The sequence below is a fragment of the Myxocyprinus asiaticus genome, chromosome 10, assembly GCF_019703515.2.
Source record: "Myxocyprinus asiaticus isolate MX2 ecotype Aquarium Trade chromosome 10, UBuf_Myxa_2, whole genome shotgun sequence".
Classification (NCBI taxonomy): Eukaryota; Metazoa; Chordata; class Actinopteri; order Cypriniformes; family Catostomidae; genus Myxocyprinus; species Myxocyprinus asiaticus.
In genome coordinates, this window is record NC_059353.1 from 51,859,755 (window position 1) to 51,884,000 (window position 24,246).

Below are 24,246 nucleotides of genomic sequence, written 5' to 3' on the forward strand. Positions count from 1 at the left end.
GGTTCTACTCATTAACGTTAGTAAATGCATTCCTATATTTACTAGGGGTGTAACGGTTCACATTTCTCACTGTTCAGTTTGTGTCACGGTTTTAGGGTCATGGTTTCGGTACGGTTCGGTATTTATGTTCAGGGGAAGAAAAAAAATATTACTGCCAAATCCAAAGTAAAAATATTCTGTTTGGTAACAGACACTTCAAGAGATTTGCCCTCACTACAAATCACCATGGTTTTACTACAGTAACCATAGTTTAAATGTTGTATTTGTAGTAAAATCATAGTAACCACAAAATTAACATGGTTACTGTCATGGTTACAATACAATAGTAAAATCAAGGTTGCTATATAGAAACTACAGTATTACTGTTGTAAAACAATGGTTAATTCTATCAAAATCATGATTTCTGCTAAGAAAACAATGGTGACAACAGTCCTTGTTATTACAGTCATGGTTCCTACAATATTATTATAGTAATATATAGTAATAAACTCTCTCTAATTACTAACTCAACATTTTAACTTAATACCTGCATTATTAAGCAACATGCATCAACATAAAGTGTATTTCAAACTCAACTTAACGTATATTCAACGTTCATAATCTGTACATCACTATAGAAGAAATAAACTTGCTATTAAAATGAATACAAGAATGGATGTCGAGTGTTTTAATCATACATGGAAATCCCACATCTTCATAGATGGAGTAAGAGCAACAGAACTTTGGCGATGAACACCCCGAGCGCTTTAGTTCTTGTTATATCTGTCTGAATTAGCAGCGAGTGCCTGTTTAAAGACGGAAGGGATTGTGTCTGTGTGTAGTTTCGGGCTCACCTGCGGCTCTGTGCACTGCACGCTATATATCCTCAGGTGATGTCAGCATATATAGCTAATCAAATGTCAGTGTATTACCAGTATATGGCACTCGTGTCGAGCAGTGTCTGCAAACAGTGCCTGTTTTTTGACCATCGCTGTTGTGATTGACTGCATAAAGAAAAAGTTCCCAGACGGGAGACTTGAATGACGCAGGGGGTTTCTATCTTGCAGCTTGTTTTCTCAGCTTGCCATTTTGCCAACTAACGTGTGCAGAACTGTGATGTCATCAACTGATTTAACATACTTACAGTTAATAGGACAAATTCTTTCTGTAGAAAGTTGACCCACGTGAAACAGGTGGAGTGTGTCCATCTACAGAGCGATACAGGTGCATTAGCGGAAGTTATAACTGCGCACGTCTATTTGGCGCTTTATTTTCTTCGCCAAACTGTATGATCCAGATGCGTTATTAAACTAGAGATGAACCGCGGTGCAAATGCTTACCGAACCGTGGTTGGCGATCCGTACAGAGAACCGTTTTTTACAGAGAACCGGAACACCCCTAGTATTTACTGTGCATTATCACATTGAGAATTAATGTATTCATGCAAAAGCTTTTTTTTTTTCTTTTTTTTTTTTTGGAGGCTTTATATGGAGTTAGGATGAAAATAAGGTGCATTTCAAACTGTTCTGAGACCAGTGCAGACAGACAGCACACTGGAGGTTAAGTCATTCACTAAATAGGGAGCAAGGGAGCATCCTATAGCTCTCTAAAATCTGATCAAAAGTTCAGTTTCAGGCTGCAGATGATGTTTGGATCACTCAACATGTTTGACAGACATGTGACAATGATAATCAGTACATAGATTCAGAATTTATAATGTATCATTTTATTTTAACATGGTTGGCAGTGATTGGATGATGCTGGACATTACTTAAATGACATCATTAAATCATCATTACTATTTGCTCTAGAATTATAATTTTTTTTGCATGTTTATTAGGTGCTACTAGTTACAAATCAGAAAGGGAAATGGAAAATGCACACAGCAGTCATGCTCGGGAGGATAAAAGTGTATTTTTGCTCGGATTACAGTGTCGTTGTTTATATAGAGCTTATCACAAGAGAAACGTAAGAAAAAAAATTTTTTTATTTTTTTTTTCACCCAATTTGGAATGCCCAATTCCCAGTGCGCTTTTAAGTCCTAGTGGTGGCGTAGTGATTCGCCTTAATCCGGGTGGTGGAGGATGAATCCCAGTTGCCTCCGTGTCTGAGACCGTCAATTCGTGTATCTTATCACGTGGCTTGTTGAGCACGTTGCCATGGAGACATAGCACGTGTGGAGGCTTCATGCCATCCACCGCGACATCCGCGCTAAACTCACCATGTGCCCCACTGAGAGCGAACCACATAACAGCGACCACGAGGAGGTTACCCCATGTGACTCTACCTTCCCTAGCAACCGGGCCAATTTGGTTGCTTAGTGACTCCTGGCTGGAGTCACTCAGCACACCCTGGGATTCAAACTAGCAAACTAGCGAACTCCAGGGGTGGTAGTCAGCGTCTTTACCACTGAGCTACCCAGACCCCCCTGTAAGAACATTTGAATCCTCCCTGGTTTGTCTCCTCAGTTATTATAGTACATTAAACCACATGAAGCACTTTTCAAGTTAAATGTTTCCACTAAACGTACTGTACGTTTGCATTAAATGTCACAAGTCTCTCTCTTTCCTCTAGAACAAACACTAACATGTGCAATGCAGTGTTTTATTGTGACGTAAATGAGAAACAGTTATCTTCAGTTTAAGGTCCATTTCTCTCCATTTGTTTTCCCATTTTAATCTGTCATTTTTAACATTGACAAATGAAATGTGAAGATGATTCAAATGTAAACAAATACTGAAATGTTCTCAGCTCAGGACAAACTGCATGCTGTATGGATTTAATACGGAATGGTTTACTTATAGCTGACGTATGGTTGTGGTTTGATGTAAACAGCTGAATGTTTGTTTGTGTTTTTGCAGAACTGTGGCTATGGCACTAAAGATGAGGACTATAATTGCATTGCGTGTCCAGCGGGGAAGTTCTCTAAAGGCAAGTATGAGATCTGCCGTCGACACAAAGACTGTGATTCGCTGTACCGTGCCACCGTGTTAACGCCCGGAACTACCGAGAGTGACGCCGAGTGCGGCGCATGTTTACCAGGGTAAGAGATCACGATGACATCACTGAACAAACGAAACAAGTCTCCTTTCTAATCTAACCAACACTAACCATCTGCAACCACCAAACATAACCCTAAAACTGATCACAATATCTGCTTAAAATAACCATCTTCTTTCAATGATCTTGAGTTCACACACACTGCTGTAGGCACTTAAAGGGAAGGTCTGGTTTCAATTGCCTTCAATGTAAATATACAGCGTGCAGCTTTTTAAAAGAACATTATTGAGTGCGTTTAATAAACTCTTCAGGACATTTCAAGGCCTCTGCCTCAAGACATGTCAAGCTGTTTTTGGTAGGAGAGAAACAGTCTGATATTTTCTTTTAGATTATGCTACATAATGTCTTTGATAAAAAGATTGATTTATTAATTTTAAATCTGAGAAACGCTGCCAGGGACACCAGTGGTTTTTTTGAGGGGCATCAGTGGCAAAATAAAATCTAAACATACTGAGCGATAAAATTGGAATCTGGTGGTATAGTTTTAGTACAGAGTATGTCCAAATCCTGACCAAATATACAAATACAATATCTTTTTAATAACCCAACTAAACTTGCTATAATGACACTGAACTATTAGTGACTGTTAGTTTCATGTCACATTGTATCACTGACTCCACACACTTTCTTCTCACATTATAACATCATTTACACTCAAATCTATATTTCATGTTCTATCTATATTTATTAATTCATCTGTCGTATAATTATCAGGATAATGTACAGTCAGTCTCTGTTTCAAATCCTGATCATCCTGTCAGGGTTTATTTTACAATAATGACTGATTGTACATTAACCTTATATTTCCACCTTTATCTACTTTTTCAACTACAGTAAATTACTTTAGTTCTCTTTCCTTTTTAAAACGTTTCTTTTTTTTGGTTACTTGCTTTCTTACTGTTCATTTTGTTTTAGTTCTTAATTGTCTGTATTGTGCTTTTATTGCGTTATAAAAACTCCCTGTTCATCATCCTGTAGTTTTGTTGTTTTGCTGTAATGATGGCGATCTGCCGAGCACTTTCTGCACTCAGGAAATCATTTGAGGCGTCACACACTTTATTAGACGCAGGAATAAACTCCAAACATTTGATTCATTACTGACGATTTGACTCGTGCTTGCGAGGTCTAATGGATGTGATGTGGTTAATTATTTGCTGTCACTATTGAAGTCATTAACAGAGGAAAAACATTTCATCATTTGTATTCAGTATTTAAAGGCCATTTAACTGGCAAATCTCAAGTGATTTGTTCCACTTACATAATTAAAATCTCATTAATCATATTTATGTTATCAGTTAGTCTTGATTCACCTGTAGTGATGGGATTTGCATGACTTGTTTAGTGCTGTGACAGTATTGCCTGTATGCTTGAACAGCCACAATCTCCGGATTCTTCTGTCTCAGTGTTTTTCTATAGACGGCAAAATTACTCAAAATTAAATTGATAAAAAAGTTATTAAATAAATAATACAATCATGATACTATAAATTTTCTCAATTAATTATTAAATCACTATTTCAATATTAAAATAATTAATTAAATACATAATTAAATAGTTAAACTATAAAATCATTAAATGAATCATTAAATCACTAAATAAATATTTAAATATATCATTAAATACATAATAAAATCCTTAAACTACTGCATAAAATCATTACATAAATTAAACAATAAATGTCCCTTGTATTTATTTTTAGCACTAGTTTGTTTCCGTTTTCATTTTGGCATTATCTTTAGGTTGATTTTCCATTTAAGCATGAGCTTCATGTCTTCATTTATCTATAGTAAAAACTGGATGAATAATTTCATGATAGTTTTATCACTTTTCAATTTTATATTTTATCATTTTAAAAAGTTTTTTTTTTTTTTAGACTGTATTTCATGATTTATTTAAATATGTAGTTAATATTTTGATATTTTTCTGGCACTGGAGCTCTCAACTTCAGTTTTAAATTTCCTGTTTTGGAAAGGATTAGAAAGAATTTTTGTTATTTCGACACTTTTGTTTTAACAGGCCGCTTTATTAATATACTAAAATATTAAATATGCATGTAACTAATGATTGCACTGCCTTATTTTATTTCAATTTATGTCCTTTTATTTACACGTTATTTTACTTGTTTATCTTATTCTTTTTAATGTATTTTTTAATGAAACTTTTTTTTCTATTTTTTTGTTTTTTGCATTGCTCCATTTTTATGTTCTTAAATGATCTTTTTTCTGTATTTTGCATGTAAAGCACTCTAAATTACCATTGTGTATGACATTTTGTATATAAATAAACTTGTTTTCCCTTTAAGAGTCTTCATTCATTAAACAGCAGTACTTTGACTTTTCAACTCATTTTCTACTGTTTTGTCTTTCAGGTACTACATACTGGAGAACAGACCGAGGAACATCTATGGTATGGTGTGTCATGCATGTCAGAACGCTCCACGAAACATCAAAGAGTGTAAGAACTTTAGTTTGGCCTCTAGGCCCCGTTATTTGCTTTGAAAGGCCCTTCATCTCATTTGCGTCTCATCTCTGCTCCACCTGTCTCGTCTCCTCTTATTTCTATTCAGCAGTGCATAAATACACAATTATATTAATCGCTTCCATTCCTCTCTCTGCAGAGAAACTACACACACTTCATCATACAGAGAAGGACACTAAAACCTAAACCAAAAACCACAATCTAGATCCACCCGCTCTAACCATCACCCCAGAGCACAGAGTTCCTTTAAAGATACAAATAGCAGGTCATCAGTAATCTGCGTTGAGAAGTTTGCAGTGGCCTGGACTCCATCAGCGAGTGCGTTTGCGGTCCATAAAGATTTATTTTCCTCCTGTTGGCTCACATTCAGTGTTTGGCAGATTGTTCATAACATCATTGAGTCACTGATTATGCGCACATACCTGAAGTGTTGACTGCATGGAACGGACCGCAGGCATGCACTGACACACTGCAGAACTCTCACCGCGGCCGGTTTCGAAGACGGTTACTACGGTTACACTAACGATGGGAAAATCGTTTTGATTTCAACCTTCAGATTTAAGGGCACTTCATCTTCTCAAATTATAAAAGTAGCAGTGGGTATTTTTCATGGTTTTGCCATTTCTGAATTAGAGCAATAAATAATAACGTCTGGTTTTCATTCAGCTCTTGGGATTTGGTTTTATTTAGGATAAAATGTCATCGTTTGTGGAACGGAGGGAAAACTAATTAAATCCAGCTTTCACCAATGGAGAAAGAGCCAAAGTCCTTAATTGTTTTGTTTTGTTATTTTAAAAAAGAAATCCCAGTTTGTCCTTAGTCAGATGTATTCACGTTTTACTCCATGCATCTATAGGACAAAAAGAAATATAAATCAGTTTATAGGGTCATTTTCAAACGCTGTTTCTGATTGGTCAGATGGACGGCTCAAGCAAACAGAATGGCAAAAATAATCAAAACTCTCCGAACAGATAGTCCCGCCACAAACTCACACCACTGGTCGAATCAGTTGCTCAAACAAACAGAACAATTTTAAAAAAGTGTCACAGTTTTACAATCTTAAGGAAGTGAAACTTACGGAGCCCCTGAGAGGACAAGGCGGGAATTTTTTTTCTAAAATAGTTTGTGTTCCTTTGTAATAGTTTTGTGTTCTCTCGCAATAGTGTGCATTCCCTCGTAATAGTTTTGCGTTCCCTTGCAAAAGGTTTGCGTTCCCTCAAAATAGTTTGTGTTCCCTTACAAAAAAATGTGCGTTCCCTCGCAATAGTTTTGTGTTCCCTCGCAATAAGTTTTGTGTTCCTTCGCAATAGTTTGCGTTCCTTCGCAATAGTTTTGTGTTCCCTCGCAATAAGTTTTGTGTTCCTTCGCAATAGTTTGCGTTCCTTCGCAATAGTTTTGTGTTCCCTCGCAATAAGTTTTGTGTTCCTTCGCAATAGTTTGCATTCCTTCGCAATACGTTTTGGGTTCCCTCGCAATAAGTTTTGTGTTCCTTCACAATAGTTTGCGTTCCTTCGCAATACGTTTTGGGTTCCCTCGCAGTAAGTTTTGTGTTCCTTCGCAATAGTTTGCATTCCTTCGCAATACATTTTGCGTTCCTTCGCAATAGTTTGCATTCCTTCGCAATACATTTTGGGTTCCCTCGCAATAGTTTGCGTTCCCTCACAATAGTTTGCATTCCCTCGCAATAAGTTTTAGGTTCCCTCGCAATAGTTTTGCATTCCCTCGCAATAAGTTTTAGGTTCCCTCGCAATAGTTTTGCGTTCCCTCGCAATAGTTTGCATTCCTTCGCAATACGTTTTGGGTTCCCTCGCAATAAGTTTTGTGTTCCTTCACAATAGTTTGCGTTCCTTCGCAATACGTTTTGGGTTCCCTCGCAGTAAGTTTTGCGTTCCTTCGCAATAGTTTGCATTCCTTCGCAATACATTTTGGGTTCCCTCGCAATAGTTTGCGTTCCCTCGCAATAGTTTGCATTCCCTCGCAATAAGTTTTAGGTTCCCTCGCAATAGTTTTGCATTCCCTCGCAATAAGTTTTAGGTTCCCTCGCAATAGTTTTGCGTTCCCTCGCAATAGTTTGCATTCCCTCGCAATAAGTTTTGGGTTCCCTCGCAATAAGTTTTGCGTTCCTTTACAATAGTTTGCATTCCTTTGCAATAAGTTTTATGTTCCCTCGCAATAGTTTGCATTCCCTCGCAATCAGTTTTGGGTTCCCTCGCAATAGTTTACATTCCCTCGCAATAGTTTTGCATTCCCTCACAATAGTTTGCATTCCCTCGCAATACGTTTTGGGTTCCCTCGCAATACGTTTTGGGTTCCCTCGCAATAAGTTTTGCGTTCCTTCGCAATACATTTTGGGTTCCCTCGCAATAGTTTGCGTTCCCTCGCAATAAGTTTTGCGTTCCCTCGCAATAAGTTTTGCGTTCCTTTGCAATAGTTTGCATTCCTTTGCAATAAGTTTTGTGTTCCTTTGCAATAGTTTGCATTCCTTTGCAATAAGTTTTGGGTTCCCTCGCAATAAGTTTTGAATTCCTTTGCAATAGTTTGCATTCCTTTGCAATATGTTTTGGGTTCCCTCGCAATAAGTTTTGAATTCCTTTGCAATAGTTCGCATTCCTTTGCAGTAAGTTTTGGGTTCCCTCGCAATAGTTCGCATTCCCTCGCAATAGTTCGCGTTCCCTCGCAATAAGTTTTGGGTTCCCTCGCAATAGTTCACATTCCCGCGCAATAGTTTGCGTTCCCTCGCAATAGTTCGCGTTCCCTCGCAATAAGTTTTGGGTTCCCTCGCAATAAGTTTTGCATTCCCTCACAATAGTTTTGCGTTCCCTCGCAATAAGTTTTGGGTTCCCTCACAATAAGTTTTGCGTTCCTTTGCAATAGTTTGCATTCCTTTGCAATAAGTTTTGTGTTCCTTTGCAATAGTTTGCATTCCTTTGCAATAAGTTTTGCGTTCCCTCGCAATAAGTTTTGTGTTCCCTCACAATAAATTTTGCGTTCCCTCGCAATAAGTTTTGTGTTCCCTCACAATAAATTTTGCGTTCCCTCGCAATAAGTTTTGGGTTCCCTTGCAATAGTTTGTGTTCCCTCGCAATAGTTTGCGTTCCCTCGCAATAAGTTTTGGGTTCCCTCACAATAGTTTTGCATTCCCTCACAATAGTTTGCGTTCCCTCGCAATAAGTTTTGGGTTCCCTCGCAATAAGTTTTGCATTCCTTTGCAATAGTTTGTGTTCCTTCACAATAAGTTTTCGGTTCCCTCGCACTAAGTTTTAAAATTTTGCGTTTCCTCATAATAGTGTGCATTTCTGCAAAACTATTGCAGAAAAAATCTTCCCGCCCTGTCCTCTAAGGGGCTCTGTACAAACTACCAATGGATTACTGATAGTTGCCTCTTTATATTAAGATGGAATATGACTAGAAAATATTTTAACATTTAAATCACCTTTAATATATTAAGTAATGTAAATCTGAGAACAAAAACACTTTTTTTCCAGTCATAGTCATTAACTGAACATATTCCAGTAGGTTTTTCTCCTCAAAAACACGTCTGTACTGGCTTTTAGCGATTCAATGCCTCTTTAATTATTTCCCACTTTGTGGTGGCAGAAATTAAGCAGGTGGGAATGAAATTTCATAAACAAAACTTCATAAAGAAGCCTTTTCACAGCTCGGGGTGCAAAACTATGCCGAACGAGACGTGGAGTCGCTGGGTGAAGACATGCTCGCACTCGGCAGGTAATCTGCAAATTATGCTCGCCTGCAGCGGAGGTTGCGTCCAATAATTAAGTGTTTTGAGGGAATAAAAAGATGATTAACTTGCTGCTGCTTGCAGTTCACTTCAGTGAAAAACATCTCCTGACGGCTCGTCTTCTGTCCAGTGGTTAGAAATGCCAGCAGACCTCCCAGATTCCAATAAGAGCATATGAGAGTCAGGCATCATCTGCGCATTTCTCACTGTTTTCAATCATTGGTCATGTATAATATGATCTATGCATAAGCGCAAGGGATTTGAAAAGAAAATTTGCCATTAATTTAAATCGTTACTGCGAGGAATTCACAAGGCAGTTTTTATGTAACATCAGATTAATAATCGGTCTAATGAATGGCCCTTGGCTTCCTCAACTCGTAAAGACTGTTATAGAAGACTTCCTGTAGTCAGACATTAGTTAGCCTTGTGCCAAATGACTGATCATGTTTCATAGAAACAGTCCATTTAATTAATTTACAATGTGTTTGACACTCACAATGAGAAAGAAATAAGCAAAGCTGTGAAATGGAGGAGAAATTTGCTATTTGCTTTTCAAATACTTTCCGAGTTGGTTTTAATTAAATCAATACTTAGATTAACAAATGACACATCTAGCTGTCAGTAGAAGGGGAAAAGTTGTCAAATAGATTAAATTTGTATTGTTAGATTTGACGTGTCTCATATTTACTTCTTTTATCACACAACTTTCAAATAATCAACAACTAAAACTATAGCTAATATTGATTAAACACGTTTAGAATAATGATGTCTAATTTTCTATAATTAAACAACAAGAGAACGATGTTATAATGTGAATATAGTCACGGATACAGGGTTTGTTTGACACGGCACTCAGCAGAGAAACTCATTTCACAATATAGCACAATATTTATTAATAACAAAGCAGATTTTTATTAAAATAAAGAAATATTTAATAGCAAATTCACGTAGTATCATCCTGCTAGTAGATCTAGTCCTGGACATGTTAACTGTGGTTAATAGTTGTTCTCTATGTGCTGTAAACAGACGTTTCACATCATAACTGATACTATATGGTGTATTTTAAAACGCCCGTTAGACTTTATTGACCAATCAGCACTCAGAACCACAACTATCCGTTTTATAATTGAACTGCATGTCTTCTTATAGTTATTTTTCCTTGAAAATAGCTTGAAAACAAACAAATAAACAAACATCTTGTTGACATTTGTCCAGTTTAGAATGAAGAGTTTTTTCCTCCCAAAAATGTTTACACATTTACACAAACACACTATCATTATTAAAATGATATGGCACAAGGTAAACCTCCTTGTTTTGTGTTTTTTTTGTTGAGTTATAAGCCTTTATTTTCGGCTATGCCACTGAAACCGGAAATCTTTAAAAACACCTTCAGAGTTTAAATGAATGTATAATGATTAGGGATGCACTAATCCGTTACCTGGATCGGTATCGGCTCTGATACTGAAGCTTTTAGATGGATCGGGTATCGGCCGACGAGCCCGATCCAAACCCGATCCTGTGTGTTAGTCATGTTCGTTACTGTCAAGCTCCAAAAATGACATAACCATAAAAACACCATTAAAGCAGTTTATATGACTCGTGCATTTTATTCAAAGACACTTGAAGACGTGCGATAGCTCTGTGAATCACAAAAGGCTGTGTTTAATAAGTAAATATATAAAATGCACGAACTACTCACGAACAACATCTCAGATGTAGATACTCAATAGTTCGGTACACTTACAATATGCATTTAGAACGGCACCGGAGGAGCATTTTACCAGAATTTGAATAAGAAGCGAATTAAACTACTGTGAACTTGATTACAAACAGACACATACAGGACTTCCTGGAGAGTTCAGAATGTCAAAATAAAAGCCCGAGGGTTTTAAAGTTAAAGGTGCATGAATGAGAAATATTACTGTCGTATTTAAAATTCTAAAAGTCAATAATAATAGTAATAATAATAATAGTAATAATAATTTGTTATTATTATTATCTGTTTGCAAATTATGAACAGGTTCCAAAAAATAACTGAATGAAAAGTAAACTGATATCTTACAACTAAATTGAACAAAAAAATAGATCTGAATCCGTAGACTAGTTAACAATAAAGTGTTTCTTAATAAGCTATACATTTATATTGAAATAATGTGTAGTTAGAGGTTTGTGTTTCTTTACATATTAAAGAGTACTCCCAATTAGTTCCACACAATAATGTAAAGATATTCTAAACTGATTATGCAAAAAGACAACACTGGTATCAGATCAGGATCGGCGTCTAAATAAATATACAACTTTTGCTTGATTTAAGCTGCTTAATAAGGCCGAAACGTGTCGTCTGTGAAAAAGGTCCATTGCCGTTTGTTCAGGTCAAGAAATGCCCACTTAGACAGGAAGAGTCTGACTGACATGTAAAGTGACCAATCACAGTTTGTTTAGTTTTACATGCTATTACCATGCCCTTTTCACACATGACTGCACCCCAATTCACCACTCCAACACTAGAATAAAGTTTGCTGATGACACCACCATTATGGGCCTCATATCAGGAAATGAGGAAACAGCCTATAGGGAGGAGGTCCAACATCTTGTTGAGTTGTGTATGGACAACAACATGGTCCTGGATTTTCTGTAGACTTCAGAAAATCCAGGAAGACCACCCATTCCCCTCTGCACATAAACGGAGAGGAGGTGGAGAGTGTCAACGACATCAAGTTCCTTAGAGCCTACTTAACAAAAGATCTCACATGGTCCGTCAACACCGCTCCCGGTGAACTTTTACCGGAGCAGCATAGAGAGCATCCTGAGGGTTGCCACACTAATTTTCGTTGTATTGTGGCAATAAAGTGTCTTATGTTTAAAGGGGCGGGTTTACATGAAAGCGATACCAGGCAAACTATTTCTTTTAAATCATCTTCTTAGCCAGAATTATGATGTTTATGACGTTTTAAAATCATGTGATGAGAAGATGATGCATGAAATGTGATTTATTTCACAGGCATGCGCCCAACACCTGTGATCCCAGGACGAGCTCCCAGTGTGTCATCCAGCAGCACCACTATATTCCCACATCCAGAGAAAGGTGAGAGCATGCTGGGAAAAAAAGGCCATGTCGAAATTCTGATTGGATAAGCTGTTAAAACACCTGTGACCAAACATTCAAACATTACTTGGCGGATGAATCGTCCCTATTGTTATTGATAAATATGACGCTTTATTGAACTTTGGTGTCTTTTATCATTTGCTGCTGTTATATAAAAATAATAAGACATGCGAGACCATGTGTCAGTGATTTTACCACAGTAAAGGGGTGTTCATAAGCGTAAAACCACTTTAAACATGGCAAAATTGCTAATGCACAGGCTCTCACGGCGTATGGTTTTATTTCATCATACCGAAAAAGAGATCAACTGAAGATCATTTTGTTAAAAGAATTGAAAATATAATGTGTTATTTTTAAATAACACAATGCTGCAAACATGTTGAAGTGCATTTCTTCATGTTCCAGATCCAACAGGACAAGGTCATCTAGCAACAGCCCTCATTATCGCTATGTCAACCATCTTCATCATGGCCATCGCTATAGTGATGATCATTATGTTCTACATTCTGAAAGCCAAGCCGAGTGGACAAGGTGAGATCACGGCACAGAAGAAAACCAGAACATACACTCAACTAGAGCTTCACTCAAACTGGAAGAGACTGTTTTCCCAAACATAGTGGAATTACAATTTGGCTTTCAAAACATTTGATTTTCCACAGTTTTTAAACCAGTATAGAGTAGAGTAGAGTTACTATACATCTGTCGCAGGCTGCAGCTTAAGTAAAGTGCAATAAGACGTGAAGCATTTTCAGATAATGTGTAAGTATAAAGCTGTATGATGTGTGGGTAAATCCACAGGAGACCGCTGACCTTAGACTGAGCGCTTCTGGAACACATTTACTTACAGATCATTCCCATATATCAAAATCTTTCTTATTGCTTCAGACATTAAGTCAACAGCAGTCGGGTTTGTGCGAGTACTTCAGGCTAACCGAGACTTTTCATTTCCCAGCATGCTGTTCTGGACAGATAATAAAGACGGTTGAAGTCCAAACAAATAAGCAAGAGGAGAAGAAAGATATTCAAGGTGAGTTAAAGTACTTCGGCTTTAAATTTGTATGTGCAATGTATTTAAAATGCTTAAAGGAATACGTGACTTTCTTTCTTCTGCGGAACAACAAACAGATGTTTGTCAGAACGCTCACTCTGCTCTTTTCCATACAGTGACCAGGCACTGTAAAGCTCCAAAAACAACTGAAAATCATCATAAATGTAGTCCAGGTCTCATGCATTATATCCCAAGTCTTCTGAAGTCTTACAGTAGCTTTGTGTGAGAAAAAGACTGAAATTTAAGTCAATATTCACTGATAATCTTGTAATAGTGTACAAGTTACATGGACTACCTTCATGGAACTTTTATAGTACTTTTTGTTTCTCATTTTAGAACTTGACAGCCCCTGGTCACCATTCACTGTAATTGTATGGAAAAGAGCTGCGTGAACATTCTGCCTAATATTTTTGGTGGCCTACAGAAGAAAGGAAGTCATACAGGTTTATTAAGACACGAGTAAATGTTGAAAGCATTGTCATTTTTGGTTGAACTTTTCCTTTAAATGATTCAACATTGTCATAATGGAGTGAACGCTCATCAGAGTGACGCGTCAGCCCTCCATCACTCATAAAAGAGGGATAAACGTGGCACATTCCAGACATCTATATGATATCTATGATGGTTCCTGACAGTTCTGTGGTCACATAGCTCATGTGCAGTGAGACAGACTTGCTGAAATGTTTCGTTAAAGCCACAGCGCTCACTGAAGGCGTTAAATGTTCAGAACTTGCCACTACATAACGATCAGAAAGAAAATGGCCTGAGAATTACATTTAGACGATGACAGTTTTCACTTATAGATCACACCTGTCATTTATTCACATGAAGAACGATCTCTAACACAACGCTAATATGAGAATGGAGATGAGTTTCATGATGTCCTGCTAAATTTGAACCTTCTCAATTTTTTCTCCAACACTACAGTGCAACAGTCTGGTTCTGGAAGTAAAAATCCCATTCATTTTCTCCATTGGTGAATTGATTATTAAAGATAACTCATTAACCTTTAATGACAAACCTACCGTGAGGTTGTTAATCGATGGTTCTGTTGAAGACATCAGTCCACGTTATTTCAACTTCATAAAAAAAAAACAAATCATGTTTAATAGCAGAATTCCTGGTAAGAACTACACTACCCATAATTCTGAAGAGAGATCCACCAATCAGAAAAGAGCTCTGCAGCTCCGCCCACTCCAATGACACAATCAAGTCACTCTCCCTACAATCTCAAACTACAAATATGAATATTTAGCAATATATTGTTTCTATACTTATAATCAACAACTTTAAATCAATAGTTTTATATATGTCCATCCTTTTTAATTAGATTACGGCTATGCTATGCAGCTATGCACTAAAGCATATAAGCAATGCCTAGCTAAGTGTTAAAATATGCTAGCAACAACTAGCTATGCACTAAAACATGCTAACAATGACTAGCTAAGAGCTCAAATATATTAGCAATGCAAGCTAAGATGCTAGCAACATGCTAAAAATGCCTAGCTAAGTGATAAAACCTGCTAGAAACATGCTAGCATCATCCTAACATATGCTAGCAACACCTAGCTAAGTGTTAAAATATGCAAACAACACCTAGCTAAGAGCTAAAACATATAAGCAATGCCTAGCTAAGTGCTAAAACATGCTAACAACGCATAGCTATGTGTTAAAACATGCTAACCCATACTAGCAACACTTAGCTAAGTGTTAAAACATGCGAACAACACCAAGCTAAGAGCAAAAACATATAAGCAATGCCTAGCTAAGTGCTAAAACACGTTAACAACACCTAGATAAGTGTTAAAACATGCTAGAAACATGCTAGCATCATACTAACTTGTGCTAGTAACACCTAGTTAAGTGCTAAAACATGATAATAATGCCTAGCTAAGTGCTTAAACATGCTAGCAATGCCTAGCAAAGTGTTAAAATATGCTAAAACATGCTAGCAACATGATAAAACACGCTAGCAATGGCTAGCTAAGTGTTAAAACATGTTAGCGATGCCTAGCTAAGTGCTAAAACATGCTAACACCTAGCTATCTACCACCCAGAACACTTTAGCAATGCACTAGTGACCACCTATAACACATAGAATGGCTAGCTAAGTGTTCAAACATGCTAGCATGCTATCTATCTATCCTTAAACTTCACAATATTTTTATGCTAACAAAGCTTTATAACACACACACTCTCTCTCTTTCTTTAAACGTCAAGCTTACAAAGTTGTTTAAAACTTTGTAAAACTTTTCAAACTTTCAGACTGGCTTTCTCAAGCCAACCTAATCTAGTTACACCTTGATATTTCATAGCCACATCATCAGTGGTTATTACAATATAATATTGAATATGTTGTCTGCTTATTGAAGGTTCTTGACCAGATTTCCTGAATGACTTCACAGAAAAGCATGTAATTAATATCTAAACGTTGTCTTTCCAGAAAACGTCGTCATATATGCAGAGAAGGATGAATTTGACAAGCTCAAACCCTCACCTCCAAAAACAGCGAAAAGGTGAGTTGTCACACAATTTCAGTCTGTTATGAGGAGGATCTCACACGCTTTAAGTAGTGCACGACAAACAAGGTTTAACTAGTACAGGGAACACATTCTCTCTTTTAATGCGCTTGAGATGGTGTCAGTGATGAATCCACCGCAGGACGTGTTACAGCCGCAGCTCTCTCAGTCCATTGTGAGTGTAAAACAGGGTTGAAGAATCTGCCAACACCATTTAACTCTTTTCATTTGGGCATGAGGTAGTTCAATACAAATCCGCCCTGAAGCGACACTTTTCACAGGAGGTGTTCATATCAGCCAAACATAATCAAGCGTGAGATAATTACTCAGCGGTGCAGCCAAAATCGGCAGGTGAAAATAGCTCTGCTTCACAAATCAGATGACACTTTTGTGCCTCAAACCATTTCTTTCCCCATCTAAAGCACACCAGAAGCAAGAATAAACAAAATAAGAACTGCTTTTCTTAACCCTTTTAACGTAAAGATAACTAGTTAGATTATAACTTTAACTGCTCAGTAGTGTTGATTGTTTTGAATAACATACTATTGCCTCCTATTGTTAAGGCTCTCTAGAATACTTGATTGTGATTGGTCAAAATGACACTTAACAGTATTATTGAATGTCTCAGGCAAGTGATTTCCTCCACATCTCTCTCATGTCACTTCACACTCTTTCTTTTCACATAATAAAATCATTCACACACAAATCAGTAGCCAAGTCCTAAATGGGATCCGCTTTGTATCGGTGTCCTGATCACCCTGGTTTAATGTATGGATGATTTTGCTCATGAGATTAGCTGTTTGGCTACATCATAACAGCGAGACGGTGCTCAAACAGTCATTATAGAGTTGATGATTTCACCTCTGCCTGCGGGCACATTGTGTGGCTAACAGCGCATGCCAGTGGATGTGCTAATGCTAATGCAGCGGCGCGAGTGCCAGACCCGCTCAGGTATTGAATGTCTTTAAAACAATGACATTCTGTGAGCATCTCTAGTGCTGCTGTTTTGAAGCCTCTTCCTGAGAGATTTAAACTGCAAACTAAAAACAACAGGCTAGTCACTGCATGCTAATCATGACTGTAAACCACCAGAGGCTTTAGACTGAGGAAAGAGGAAAGTTTCTTAAATAACATTAGTTTAAGATTTCTTCACTATCTCCTCAGATTTATAGGATAGGAGGTTGAATTTAATGAAAACGTGTCCTGGGGCCTGATGTTTAAACGTTGTCCTTAATGAGGTTGTTAATTGATGGTATATGATTCTGCTGAAGACATCAGTCCACGTTATTTCAACTTCATTTAAAATAAAAAAATCATGTTTAATAGCCTAATTCCTGGTGAAGAACTACACTACCCATAATCCTGAAGAGAGATCCACCAATCAGAAAAGAGCTCTGCAGCTCCGCCCACTCTAATGACGCAATCAAGTCACTCTCCCTACACTCTCAGATTATTTATATATTTGTTTATATCTGAATATTTTGCAATATATTGTTTATTTCTATACTTATAATCAACAACTTTAAATCAATAATTTTAATTTTTAATTCGATTAGGTCATTTTCATTGCTTCATGGGATTGTAGTTCATTCCCTCATTAAAGACGTTAAGTACACAGTCTTGTATTTTTGTCTTTTAATCTGATTTTAAGTTGTTATTCACCTCGGAGCTGGTTGGTTTGATTCATGTCTCACAACTCTTTATGAAGGATTTGATGAAATTACTATGGAAGAAATAAATGGGAAAAATACTTCCGGAATCAAGACGGCTGAAAAAGTGGACAGTCACTGCTGCGCTCTATCGTGAGATGTTTTGTGAGATGAACCTAAATATAGAATCTGTCATGCCTCATTTGTTTAGGAACTTGGTTTCTATCAACAAGAAGAAATGACATTTATTTGATGAATATAAAAACAGAACTGTAATGTCTCTCTTTGGCGTAAGCCCCATCTGGCGGTCCGAAGAAGTTTTACTCGGAACCGTCATATCCTGCGGGAGATAGGATGCAGGGGGCGAGGAGCCTACCCCAAAAAAGAGAAAATAAAATACTACCCCCAAAAGAGAAGATCCAGTCTTGTGTTTGGCATTCATTATGGAGAAGAGGAAAAAGGAAATGTGAACACCTAGAACTGACACTTGCATGAAATACGCAATATCCCTGGCATAGTTGTGCAATACCTTTGCAATAGGGTAAGCTATGCTTGCAATGACTTTTATGATAGAGGGGGCTTTTTTTTTTAGTTTGATTTTAGTTTTTTCCTTGAGTTAGATTTTTTCCTTGTCCTTGTGTTTGATTTTGGGCCCTCCGTCGAGGAGCCGTGGTTGTGCAGAATCTTTCCCAAAGATGAACAACATGATATGAGGCCCTACGGTAGGCCAGTGTTGTTGTGCAGTATCTTTGTTGAAATTTAAACAACACTTGATTATAAACCCTCCGACGAGGGTGGTGTTGTCTGAAATATCTTTGCCGAAAGTTGAACAACGTAGCGTAGAGCCATATGATAATGGCGATGTTGCGTGCAATACCCTTTGTCGAAAGATAACAACATTTGATTATGAACCCTGCGATGAGGGCTGACATTGTTTGAAATATCTTTGCCAAAAGATGAACAACGTAGCGCAGAGCCATGCAATAATGGTGACGTTGTCTTGCAATACCCTTAGTTGAAAGATAACAACATTTGATTATGAGCCCTCCGAAGAGGGCAGACATTGTTTGACGGTTATCTCTGCCGAAAGATGATCAACGTAGTGTAGAGCCATACGATAATGGCGACGTTGTGTGCAATACCCTTCGTTGAAAGATATCCCATGAGGTTCGAGCCCTCAAACGAGGATGGCCGTTGTTTGATGGTTATCTCTGCCAAAAGGTGAACAACATGCATAAAGCCATACGATAATGGCGATGTTGTCGTGCAGTACCCTTTGTTGAAAGATATCCCATGTTGATTATGAGCCCTCCGACGAGGGTGAGCTAGGCTTGTGCAGTACCTATGCAAAGGAAAACCATGCTTGGGATTGTGGAAGCCCTGGTGAGGAGGGTGGATATAGTTATGCAGTGTCCTTGCAGGACAACAGACATGCTTGAATTTGATAATAGTGTGGGAAAAGATGTGGATGAGCAGTGAGAGCCCCCGACCGCCACCAGACAGGTATGAAAACTTATGGCTGATGGAGAGTTCAGCATGTGTGATGATATGAGGGTTGGGTTGAATATATTTCTGGTAGGATGAAGAAGACCAGTGGCCGAGCATCTGATTTTGGATTCTGATAGTCCTTGATGAGCAGCCATTGTGGCCGCACAAATTCTGAAATCATGCTAACAATGCCAAACATGCAAGCAACAGCTAGATTCATGCTAAATATGCTAGCAATGCCAGGCTACATGTTAAAACATACAATCAGTGCCTAGCTACATGCTAAAACATGCTAGCAACCCCTTACTACATGTTAACACATGCTATAAAAATGCTAGGTACATGCTAAAACATGCTAGCAACGCCTGGCTACATGCAAACAATGCCAAGCTAAGAGCTAAAACATGCTAGCAACATGCTAGCAGCATGTTAAAACATGCTAACAATGCTTAGAGCATGCTAGCAACACATAGCTTCATGCTAAAGATGCTAAAACTCCTGGTTGCTGCAACCACCGCACCCTGCGTGGTCTGTTTTGGAGTGTTTGAGAAAAAAGGGTGAAATGAGCAAGGAATGGGCGAGTCCTTTCTGCATGAGTTTTAGCGGAATCTAAAGGGGAGGAGTGAGGGGCTTAGTCCGGTAGAGGTTCAAAAGGTGTGGGCAGGAGACGAGAAGTATGCTGGTGAAGGGACGTAGTCGATGGAACTCTTGAAATGAGATAGAGAGATTTTGAATTGAAAAAACCTGGGAATATGCTCGACTGAGAGAATGGGGTTCAGTTGGTGCTCTGCCTGTCAAATGTCTCAGTAGGGGCTAAGGGTCTGGAGGAGGACTTGCCTTTGATGATCAAGACGGCGGTGGTGGTGTCGCAAAAAATGATGATACGTTTGCGTGCCCAGGAGGGGGGAATTTCGAAGATGCTGATGAAGGGGAGCTGGCACGAGTGAAAAATTTGCCTGGCCATTTCCCTTGAATCATGTTCCTATACAGTAGCCTCAAGACCTTCATAGGGTGCATGTCCGTGAAAAAAGGACATGCTGTCTGAGGTTTTGGGGTTTTGTTATGGAAAAGGGAATATCAGTTCCGGTGATTAGCAACAGGGACCAAATTTGAGGTCCAATCGGCAGCAGTTATCAATAGATACATTGTCAGAGTTTTATCAACAAAATGGCTAGCGTGAGGAGGCAAGAGATGGAGCGACCTTGATGAATGATGCACATGGCGAAATGAGGTGACCCAAAGGGACAGGAGATTGAATATAGAAACTGACACTGCGCGGGAGGGAGAAAATGTGAACTAATGATCTGTCTAATTAATAGAGAGGCGGGGAAGTTTGCATCTGAGGAAAATAGAGCACGATGCCAGAAGTTGAGAAACGTAGAAGGGTTATGGTTTTTCCACTGGAGATGGTATGCCCAGTTTGTGAGAAAATGTGTTTATACATCCAGGTGGAGCTGAGAGTGGCACGGGAATAGAGGAGTAGAGACCCCAGCTTAGCTGGGATATGTGAAAAAAAGAATTTCACTGTATATGTGCAAATGTATAATGTGTGATAAATAAAATATAATTAATTAATTAAAATTAGAATAGGAGCGGGTGCGTATGGCGGGAGCTTAAAATATTGGAATGATCTGGCATGAGCCTTCAGATGGAGATTTAAATGTGCAGACTACTACTACAGTCATTTGTGAGTCGGACAGTGAAGTACAATTTGCTACATGATGCCGAAATGAGCAGCGGGTTGAATGGGTATGACTTTTGGAAGCATCTTGATATTGCTTTGGAGAGGAGGGCACCGTGCTCAGCCTTGAATGGGGTTGAAGTATGTAGATGCAAAATATGTGATGATTGAAGCTTAAGCTCCTGATAAAGCCCGTAAAACCAGCAGCACGACACATGGTCCATGACGTGTAAAGCTTTAGTCGAATATTCGGCATCTGCTTCGCAAGAACGCTAATCCAGCACGGTTTTATCCAAGAGTGAACAAATCTTACTTACCTGCTGCTAAATGTAAGCTGCTCTGACCGCAAATATATTTAGAGTGAACGGAGCTAAAAGCAAAAACATTGGTAACTTTAAAAATCAATAAATGCGTTTAGGCAAACATGGTTTTAGAAATTTGATTTACCAGCAGGAACAGAAAATTAACAGTAGCGAAAAAGAAAATGAGCTTTTGAAATTTCGAACGCTGTGAAAACTGATCCGGCACAGGTTTTATCCAATGATTAAACAAAACCTTACTTACCTGCTACTAAATGTAACAGCCCCGACCACGAGCACATTAAAAGTGAATGGAGCAAAAACTGAAATGCATTGATACTTAAATTAAAATGTAATGTAGTTAGGCTGACATAGTTGTTAAACTCGTGATGAAATTTGGAACATTGATAAAGCCCCAATGCTTAAAAGTCCCCATTGACTGAAACATGGTCCGAACAGTGATAAAAGAATAAATGATTTACGGAGAGACATATAACACAAATTTCTGCACTGTAATGAGTGAGTAATAAAATTTAAATATACTGTGAAATAGGAATCACGCCCCTGTATGACTTGATCATATAAGGCAGCAAAATGCATTATGCTGGCAATGAACTTATCTGATGAAATAAGGAATGTAATAGCAGAGTCTACCGCTAGGTTTCAGAGGCGCGCAACAACAGTGGTACTTCCTTATCTGAATGGAGTGATGAGACCCCGTACAATGAGCACTGTGCATCATGACATGCATGAATAATAGATCTTGATTCCACGATAGTGGTACAGTCGGGCATGCAACACGGTGAATGAATCATGCATTGTGAACCTTAACTGAGTTACCCTCGCTGTGAACGCGTGATGGCCTGCCATTAACTATGAGAGCCGAATGCTCTATTGAAATGAAATATTGGCTCTTGGTTTTGATGTTGATGCAGATGAGGGTTATGATGAACAGACAACATAGGCAACAGAAAGCCTAGACCCATAAACCATCCTCTGAATGCATTGGATGGATATGATTGAGAACTTAGCTTATTTCTGATGGGAATCAGATGCTGCCTTGAGGCGATGATTTTGATGGACTTGGCGAGGAGCGTGCTCCTTCCGCACCGAGTCGTGCATTCCGATTGCGGTAGATGCGGTGCCTCGACTGAGGGAGGTCTCCTGCGTGACTGAGATATGGATGAAGATCCAGGTTTGCTGATCGTTTACGCCACGTAGGTTTGATGTGGGGCAGAAAGTTGAGATGAAGCTGCGGCATCGTTGGGGAGGGAAGGCGGGCTTCCCGAGATGTTATGTGAACTGGTTCACCTATGGCCTGGAGAGATCAGAGTTGACAGAGATGCCGTTAACATGTCTATTATCATTTCAAGAGGGCCACGATCCCACTGACAATCCAGAAATTGCAGATGCATGTTGCAGCGAGGAGCTGCTGATCCTGGATGGTAAGGAGCAGTGACTAATACATGTCCAGAGCTGGATGTTAGCTCGTCAGGGAGCGAATCTGACTCGACGTCTGACGTAGTGAGCTATAGAATGATATTGCCATGTTGGCACACTGAAACAGCAATGTGATAGATTGTGAGCAGACTTATAAAGCGATGGCTGACGCATGATTGGCTAGGAGTAACCTAGCTAATGGTGCGATGATGTACAGCTGTGAGTCTTCCCGCTAGAACTACACTGCGCTTACATTTCCTGAGAATCACTCTTACTCTTTAACTTCACGTGTGCTGATGGTCCCGTAGAAGTGGGTAAACTTGAAATGTTTTTATGCTGACAGTGAAAATGACGCATCATCAGAGAACGAACAGCTCTTGAGTCGCAGCATTGACAGCGATGAGGAAGCCGCTCAAGATAAACAGGGAGCTGCAGATCTCTGTCTGATGTCATTAGTTCATCTGACCCGAGAAAAGACATGCTCCACCAACACCATCAACAACAACAACTGCAGCACCAGCAGCAAAACCACAGGGGTAAAAAAAGAGCTGTTTATTTCTAATCTATTGAGTCCGCTACGATTTTAACGGTCTTGTATCATGATAGGGTTATTCCATGTCAAATGAACCAAATTTCCCTGGCTCAAAATTTTGATTTAGAATATTTTTTATTTTTTTTACTGGTAAAAGATAAACATAAATAATGATGAAATTCAATCAATATTTGCAGAGTAATCCATTATTTTGTAGAGGGGGACAAAATGGCCATTTTTGAATGATTTTGGAGCAAAACAACAGGTCAAAAAATATCCTTAGAAAGGGGTCAGTGTCATGATTTTATTTGAACACATAGATTGGTAGATCTATTACTAAAATGAGTTGACTTCAGCACCTCTTGTTGCATTATATGCCAATAGCGTGAGTCCAAAAATGGGAAAAAACACTTTTTTGTGTTGATTTTCCAAAGTTTGAGAGCCTATAACTCTAGAAGTAGTAAAGATATCTTAATATCCTTATAGATTCTGGTTCAGAACAAACTTTCCTTTTTGTATTTCCATTTTTGAGACCCTGTATGGTTAAATCCCAGAGATATGGGGCTCTCAATGTTGCTCCTTCCATAAAATTGTTAAATTTGACCTATTTTCAATGTTTGAAAACCAAATGTGGGTCACTTGGTATGAAGCTAGTTTTTTTGTCCAACTAAAAAGTCTGAAGGACAAATAATGTTCAAACTAGAAATATACCATTATTTGTTCACCTAAAAACAATCATTTCAAAATCTAACAATTGACAATAAAATGCATAGAGTCACATTGAGAGCCCCATATCTCTGGAATTTAACCATATAGCACCTTAAAAATGAAGATACAAAAAATAACGTTTGTTCTGAACCAGAATCTAAAAGAATAGTAATATATCTTTAATACTTTTGGAGTTATAGCCACTCTTAACTGTAGAAAAACAACACAAAAATGTTTTTTCCCCATTTTTGGACTCACACCATTGGGATATAATGCAACAAGAGGTGCTGAATTCAAACCATTTTAGTAATAGATCTACCAATCTATGTGTACAAATACACATTTTTGACACCCCTCTACAAAATAATGGATTACTCAGTCAATATTGATCCATGGCATAAATATTTTGGCTTTAATCATTTATGTTTATCGTTCACCAGTAAAAAAAAAAAATAAATTTTGAGCTGGGGATCTTTGGTTCAGTTGACATGGCATGACCCAATATTTGTTGGTCTTTTGA

At 38.3% G+C, this 24,246-nt stretch overlaps 2 protein-coding genes across 2 annotated transcripts in view; both read left to right on the forward strand.

The window, feature by feature from the left end:
- Positions 1 to 24,246, forward strand: part of LOC127446978 (neuroligin-4, X-linked-like) — a 760,753-nt gene that overhangs the window by 697,886 nt on the left and 38,621 nt on the right. The window lies entirely within an intron of this gene.
- Positions 1 to 24,246, forward strand: part of LOC127446994 (tumor necrosis factor receptor superfamily member EDAR-like) — a 73,689-nt gene that overhangs the window by 43,309 nt on the left and 6,134 nt on the right. The window contains exons 4-10 of the mRNA XM_051708417.1: positions 2,841 to 3,022; positions 5,408 to 5,493; positions 12,258 to 12,341; positions 12,768 to 12,893; positions 13,315 to 13,389; positions 15,854 to 15,926; positions 22,830 to 23,022. Coding sequence (XP_051564377.1) covers positions 2,841 to 3,022; positions 5,408 to 5,493; positions 12,258 to 12,341; positions 12,768 to 12,893; positions 13,315 to 13,389; positions 15,854 to 15,926; positions 22,830 to 23,022 — 819 coding nt within the window. The remainder of the gene's footprint in view (positions 1 to 2,840; positions 3,023 to 5,407; positions 5,494 to 12,257; positions 12,342 to 12,767; positions 12,894 to 13,314; positions 13,390 to 15,853; positions 15,927 to 22,829; positions 23,023 to 24,246) is intronic.